Consider the following 7,857-nt stretch of genomic DNA (forward strand, 5'->3'; position numbering starts at 1 on the left):
CCCAGGCACCCCTTAATTCAAATTTCTTAGCGTAGTTTTCAGAGCCCTCTTGGATCCCCTAATACCTACTCCTTTAAGGTTTGTCACACCAATCTCTTTATTCCTTGGACACTGTATTCTGGCCTCCTCTGTGCCTTTGCTCAGGCTGTTCTCTTTCAATATAATTCCCTTGCTACCCTCAACCCATGACCACTTATCAGCATTCTCACGACATGCCTCAGATCTCACCTACTTTGTAAGATCTTCTTGAATCTCTAATTAAAGTTGATCTCTCATTTCTTTGACTGTCCATAGCCGTACATTTGTCCCTTGGTTTTGCTGCTTTTTACAGTATATCTTTAATTAGTTCCTGATCCATGAAGCAGAGAAGCATCATCGTACTCCTTTCACATAATAGGTGTTCAGTTAATATTTGCAAATTGAAATCCATCATGCACTTACTATACACATGCCTATAGGTCCCAACCTAAAAGTCTAGAATACAGAATGTTGGCTTGTCTAACTTAGGTGTGGGGTAATTAAAGATAATGACAACAGGGGCACCTGGGTGACTCAGTCAGTTAGGCATCTGCCTTCAGCTCAGGTCATGATCCCAAGGCCCTGGGATCGAGCCCTACATTGAGATCCCTGCTCAGTGGGTAATCTACTTCTCCCTCTCCCTCTGCCTGCTGCTCCCCCAGCTTGTGCTCTCTCTCGCTCTCTGTCTCAAATAAATAAACTCTTAAAAAAAAGATAATGCAAATAGCATATTCTTTCTTCCTCCCTCCCTCTCCCCTTTTCTTTCTTTTTCTTTCTTTCTTTCTTTCTTTCTTTCTTTCTTTCTTTCTTTCTTTCTTTCTTTCTTTCTTTCTTTCTTCAATTCCAACTACCTTTGAGGTTGTTATGCATCAAGCTAAAATAGACTTCATCTTGTGAATGGATCAGCTTTCTAAGGGCCTGAGGAGGAAGAAGAATTAAGTCATTCTGAATATTTGTAGTGTTTTAGACACTGTCAGGCACTCTGTGCTGTCTTGCGTAGGTCCCCCACCCCCCGCCCCCGCCGCCAACAGTCCTACAAGGGACTGATATTATCCTAAGCAGTTAAATGGTTCCTCTAAGATTATAAAGCTAGAATGGGAGTTTGAATCTGGCTGCCTCTGATATGCAGCACTATTTTGGTGCCTTCATGCATTCAGTGATTGGCACGAGTCCAGGGAATCCTAGGCTGAAATAGTCCTGACGTTCATACGCAGTGTGGCAATACCAGTGGGGCGGCGAGATTCTGGGAGAGTACAGGATTCAGTACTGCTGGACTGGGTGTTAGAAACCCTGGCTTCTGACCACAACTGTACCACCCTCCACCTGTGATCTTGAGTGAGCTGTTGAACTTCTCTGGTCCTCTGTTTTCTCATCTGTATAATTAGAGGAATAAAGCAGGTTGTTTCTTTTATTCCTTTAAGTTACATGCAGGATGTGGTACTAAAAGTCTAATGAAGAGATAGATACAGGAATGGAGAGTCGAAGTACGACACTGTAGAATAATGCTATACTCCAGATGCACAGGGGACTTGAGGAGCCCCAAGGAAGAGGGGCTCTTATCCCAGCCGAGGGTATTCTGCTCAAGTGGAATTTGGGAAGTTTGAAGGAAGTGGGGAATATGGGAACCACCTCAGGGGAGATGATTGCTGCAAGCAGTTTCCCTAAATAATGATGAAAGGGAGAACAGGGGTATAAACAGGCTGAGTTCTTACCAGCTAGGTCAGGAAAGGACTTCCAGGCCTACCTCGTGAAAGAGCTTGGACTCTTTTTTTTTTTTTTTTTTTCTTGAAGGCTATGGGAAGTTAGTGAAGGGTTTTAAGCAAGATCACATTTGCATTTTCTAAAGTTCTCCTTGGCAGCATGACAGATGGAGTCCAGGGCAAAGAACTGGTGGTGGGAAGACTCTTTAGGAGGTGGCTGCAGAAAACAACCCAGGCAAGGGATGACGAGAGCCTGAACTAGTAGTGGCAGTGACAATGAAGAGCAGAGGATGAATTTGAAAGCTCTAAAAGAGATAGAGCAGCAAGGACTTACAGTCAACATGGATAGAGACCACGTCACAATCTCCGTGGCCTCAGACAACAAAGATGTGTGTACCTCATCTCCCATGCAGGTTGGAGAGGGACTGGGGCACTCGGTGTGGTCACTCAGGAAGATATGGCCGGTCTGTAGGCCAGGGGGAAAGCTCTGGAGGGACTCACTGGATGGTTTAATTCTGGCTGCAGCCCAGAAGTGACTTGCATCATTCGCAGCTCACAGACTAAAACTCATCCTTCCACCCCACCCAGCCTCTGGGGGCCAGAAAGTTCAGTCCAGGATGAGCGCACTTGGTACAGCCATGGTGCATGACTGGAAATGAGGCATGAAGGAGGAACCCCTGGGTTTCTGATTTAGGGAGTTAGGCAGAGGTGTTCACTGAGAAAGAGAAGAGGGATCTGGGGGAAGGGGAGGCAAACTGACCAAATCATTATAAATCTTTTTCGCCTCCAACGTGGAACTCTTTGGTGGGTCCTTCCCAGTGGTCAACAAGAGGGGTGAGAAATAAACTCCAGTTGGCAAGAGTTTACTTTATTCTTTACAAAGGTGGGTTTCAGTTCATTCTTCCCAAACAGAACCTTTTAGCTTTAAAAATGGTGCAGATCTAAACTAGGTGTCTTTCTTGAATTTTCATAGGTCCCTACCGTGTCAGCATACAGCATTAAAAAAAAAAAGTTACTAAGTAGGATGTTAATGAAGCCCTCCTCACAGAAGACTATTAGGCTGCTGAATTCAAAATGCCAGAGATGTAAATGCCCTCTGCCTTCATTACCGCCATCCCCCAGCAGGGCACATTTCAAGATATCGAGGGGTGGGAGTCGGGGAGGAGGTGTAATTAGGCTGATTGGAGCCTATTGTGTGCTGCTCTGGAGCGCAGACACCTAGCAGCCTTAGGGAATGTTCGTGCCTCAAAATCACTGGGGAATGGTGTCCTCTTTACCTCAAAAGGGCGTAGCAGGAACAACGAATCTCCACTGTCTCCCCCCTTCTTTGTCTTCCACCTCCCCTCCCCAATTTAATTGTGGGACTTAAAAACTGACTTTTATTGTGCATTTGTTTCTTAACAGTTGCGAGAAACAATCAAAGCTGGCAAAGGTGTGACTTCAGCTATTGACCTGTGTCGTTACCATGGAAACAAGGCACTGGAGGCCCTGGAGAGCTTTCCTCCCTCGGAGGCCAGATCTGCTTTAGAAAACATTGTGTTTGCTGTGACCAGATTTTCGTGACACCAAATTAAAAAGACACTATTGTTCGGTAGCTGCAAAAACTGGGGAACGAGGTGATTGAGAGAGAGAGAGAGAGAGCGCGAGCTTTCATACTGAAATATTGGAATGTGTTAATGACTTTAAAAACCTAATACATTTTTTTCCTTCCTCTTATCACATCGCTAAAAGAATACTGCCTTCTTTTTGGAACTGCTACAAACAAAATTAGAAGAAAAAAAAAGGTCAAGCAGTTTTCACTTGTCACGCCAGAAGCACACTTGAGGCTGCAGTAGCAGAAATAATTAATGAGATTCGCTCCTGTGACCTCAGCAAATGGACAGGAAATAAGTCCTTATTGATTGGACCGAGCCAGGGATGGCGCCAGGGCGGTGGCCTGTGGTTTTCCTTCTAGAGAGGACAGAGCATGCTGGAAGCTGCAGGTGTCAAGAGGAACACATCAGTGCCAGCCAGGGAGGACTGTCAAATCAAAAACGAGTGACCAATTTGTCATAATGGAGGGTAGTTTTGATGATTACGGGAAAAAATTGTGCTTTGTTTTGCAATTATGTCTCTGTATTTATAGGTACAGTATGAATATACTTTGCGCTTCATCGTTTTTTGTAAGATTTTTTTTTTTAGGAAAAATTGCTGAAAAAATAATGCCAAATATTTGAAGTAGAAGATTAAAATGTTATCAAATATTAACTTCGTTGTAGTAGGAATGGCTTGTTTTTCTTTCTAGAAGACAAATGTTTTTCAAACACGTTTCAAAGAACCAAACTTTTTTATTTTTTTTTAAGCCAAACAAGATGCTTCTTTTCAAGTCCAATGCATTCATTTGTCATACTTTGGTGTAGAGAATACCTTTAACTTTTACGAGTGTCACGTGCAAAACTGTTGTTCTGGGGAATAAACTGGTGATTTTTTTTTTTAATTCAGAATGTCAAATTTTGATCTTGAACCACAGACATCCAATTACAGAAAGAATATAAGCAATCTCACAGGCCTGCAATCAGACACTGTCTCTCTGTGGTTCATAGGAGATGATTTTTGTGGTTTGCATGCATGCAATATGAGAACACCGTTGACAAGAAGGCTGAGTTTACATAAATGATCTAGATTGAGACTCAGCTACCTTTCTTCCTTATGTGGTGTAATTACAGCCCTATCTGGAGACAGTGAACACAGCAAACAGATTTTATTACCCCCTTCACTCAAACACTAAGTGAAGTTATTTTAGTTAAATTCCTTCCCCCCAAAGTTACGAAACCATTTTATCAGGACCCAGCATGTGGCATTCAATGAAGAGAAAACGTGAGCTTCAGAGGCTTAAGGTATTGTATTATGAAATATTTTTAATATACTTTAAATATTATGATTGTACAGTTTATACCATGACAATTTGAAGGCCTGTAGATTTAGCTTAAGAGAACACTTTTCTGTTTGAAATGGTCTTTTCTCACAGACATTGGCTTAATTAGTAACTTTGGTTAGATGCTTGAGATCAGACTGGGTTTTAATCATTAACTTCCACAAAGGAGGAGTCGTGCCTTGTGTTCTCTAGACGTGCAGGAACTCACCCCACGCTGTAGGTTTTATGAAGCAGATGGAGGAGTACTATAAGGCAGGGTCCTAGGCTGCTTCGAATTCTGGTTTAGTAGCTGGTTTGCTGTGTGACCTGGAGCAAGTCACTCCCCTCAGAGCCTCCATCTCCTCATCTGTTAAATAAATGAGAGAATGTCTGAAGTCCCTTCCAGCTTTGTCTTCTTTTCTAAAAGTCTGCCATTTCTGACTCTGGATCACAAAGATGTCATGCTGAGTTTCAGGGAGGAGGAGAGTTGAGACCCGGAGAGAGGCTAAGAAGGAAGGCCTAAAACCTCAGGGCAGATTTCCTCCTGCACGGCCTCGCAGTCTAGGCCTAGGTGTTCCTAGCTCTCTTTTGTGCGGCCTGTAATCCTGGACTCCTCTGTGTCAGCACCTGCTTTTCTGCTTTCTCGGGGACCTTTCCTAGCCTGGCTCAGGTGTCTCACCCTCAGTGTTGAGTGACGACCCTGCCTCCGTCTTTCCGGCTTCCCTGCTCAGCAGAGCTCCCACTTCCCAGCCTGCTGGCAGGCTTTAGTTAAACTTAACAAGTTGGCCAGTTCACTCTCCAGTTTTATTTTATTTTATTTTTTAAGATTCTATTTATTTATTCATGAGGGACACCGGGGGGGGGGGGGGAGAGAGAGAGAGAGAGAGAGAGGCGCACAGACACAGGCAGAGGGAGAAGCAGGCTCCATGCAGGGAGCCCGACATGGGACCCGATCCCCCATCTCCAGGAACACACCCTGGGCTGAAGTCAGCACTAAACCACTGAGCCACCCGGGCTGCCCCACTCTCCAGTTTTAAATAGTGAGAGCCTTTCTTCATGCCCCTGATATTTGTTTGTTAACTCTTATGTCCTTATAATTTCAGATAATTTAGGGAGAAATTTGGGGCACCGAGGCATGCCTCATCACACCTCGTGGCCTACCACCTGGCTGTAGCCAGGGACATCACTGCTGACTAGGTAAGACCCTGGTCTCAGAATGCTCCCTCCACCCCCTCTCCCACCCCCCAGTTTCTTGCCAGAGGAAAGCATTCACTAGCCATCGCGCTGCTCCCTTCCGCCTGATGACCCCAGCTTGCAAGTTGGCCCCTCCAGACCTCATCACTTCAGGCTCCTGAAACCACCCACTCTCCTCCCTGTCAGTCTTGTCTTCGTTAAGTGTGTAAAGGCTGCAATATTGCATGCCAAGTGCATGCTGTTTTGTTCCAGGCCCACAGCCATGCTCTGGGAGGTAAGCCCTGGCCTTTATTTTTTTTATTATTTTTTTAAGATTTTATTTATTTATTCATGAGAGACACAGAGAAAGAGAGAGAGAGAGGCAGAGACACAGGCAGCAGGAGAAGCAGGCTCCATGGCAGGGAGCCCAACGTGGGACTCGATTCCGGGACCCCAGGATCAGGCCCTGGGCTGAAGACGGTGCAGAAGCCCATCTAAAGGCCCTGGCCTTTAGAGATGCAGAAGCAGGCCCAGGAGACCATCCCTGACCACCTGGCCTGCCCTCACTCCCCATCTCCCCACCACAGAATCTCTCCAGGTAGCGCCCCCTTCTCTCTTCCTCTGCTTCTCTTTCCTCCTTTGAAAGATCTGGAGCCCGTAGCCTCCTGTCTCCTTTGTGCCCCCATGCCCAAATCTTCTGCGTCTGCTCTGCTGGCTGTATGTGTTCCATCCTCCCAATCCCTACAATGGAATTCCTCCCTTCAAGTTGTCTATCTTTTCTACCTCCACTTTTTTTTCTTCTCAGCACCAACACCTCTTCTCTCAGTCTACTGACTCTTTAACCCTTGCAAACCCATCCACTTACCAGGTCCCCCTGACCTAGACCAGCGCCAGTGCCTTAGACACTCCAGGAATGCTCGTGGAACAGATCTATCGGGTCTCTGGCCACACAACCCTGAGATGACCTTCCAACGGCTGGTGGCCTTTCTGTGACGTTCAAGAGCTCCATCCCTGCATGCAGACTCCCCCACAGCCTGCCTCCTTCAGGAGCAGCAGTGGTCACTCCCCCTCAGCCCCTACCCACCTCTCTGCAGGCCCTCCCCCTCTGCTCCCACTGTCATCCTTCACACCTGACACATCTCTTAGTTGTACCCTTGGAGCCATTCTTTTCTAAACATTTCCATTCTAGGGGCACCTGGGTGGCTCAGTAGTTGAACATCTACTTTTGGCTCAGGTTGTGATCCTGGGATTGAGTTCCCCATCAGACTCCCCGCGGGGAGCCTGCTTCTCTCTCAGCCTATGTCTCTGCCTCTGTGTGTCTCTTATGAGTAAATGAATAATAATAATAAATAAATAAATAAAATCTTTAAAATAAAATAAAATCTTTAAAAAATAAACTAAAAAATATTTCCATTCTGTTTCCCCCAGAAACTTAAAAGCAGTGCCCCCACTAAGTTTTCTTTTCTTTTTTTTTTTTTTTTAAGATTTTATTTATTTATTCATGAGAGACAAAGAGAGAGAGGCAGAAACATAGGTGAAGGAAGAAGCAGGCTCCACGGAGGAAGCCTGATGTGGGACTCGATCTCAGAACTCCTGGATCAGGACCTGAGCTGGACACACATGCTTAACTGCTGAGCCACCCAGGGGTCCCCCCACTAAATTTTCTTTTCTTAAATTCCCCAACTTAGAAAACCTGTTTCCTGGCATAAAAAGAAAAAAAAAAAAAAAACAGTATCAATAAGGTATCCATGAGATAGCGAGCTGTTTGCCATTCACAATTACTTTGAAAGAAGATACAGTTTATGACTATCATTAAACTTTTTTGTAAGTTTTGCTTGATAACACTAAATCCTCATCATGTTTTCTGGCTCACACAATGTGGTTATCTAGGCACACCTAAAAATAAATGATCTAAATGATCATTGTCATTGTTTGCCTAGTCCAGGTCTCATTCTCTAATGTTTGAGACTTTATTTTACCCATGACAGTATTATTGCTCTGACCCAGGATGTGGGTGACATCAACAAGTTGGGGTAAAAGACATATACATTAGTACAAAATGCTCTCAAAAGA

General features: G+C 44.8%; 1 protein-coding gene across 7 annotated transcripts in view; it reads left to right on the forward strand.

The window, feature by feature from the left end:
- The window catches only part of PDSS2 (decaprenyl diphosphate synthase subunit 2), a 251,517-nt gene extending 246,511 nt beyond the window's left edge, over positions 1 to 5,006 (forward strand). For 6 of the 7 annotated variants that reach the window (XM_077902890.1, XM_077902892.1, XM_077902889.1 and 3 more), the window contains one exon: positions 3,123 to 5,006. In XM_077902890.1, coding sequence (XP_077759016.1) covers positions 3,123 to 3,169 — 47 coding nt within the window. In that variant the 3' untranslated portion in view covers positions 3,170 to 5,006. The remainder of the gene's footprint in view (positions 1 to 3,122) is intronic. The other variant, XR_013382914.1, reaches the window with a different exon arrangement.
- The last annotated feature ends 2,851 nt before the right edge of the window (positions 5,007 to 7,857 follow it).

Source organism: Canis aureus, chromosome 7 (genome assembly GCF_053574225.1).
Source record: "Canis aureus isolate CA01 chromosome 7, VMU_Caureus_v.1.0, whole genome shotgun sequence".
NCBI classification, from domain to species: domain Eukaryota; kingdom Metazoa; phylum Chordata; class Mammalia; order Carnivora; family Canidae; genus Canis; species Canis aureus.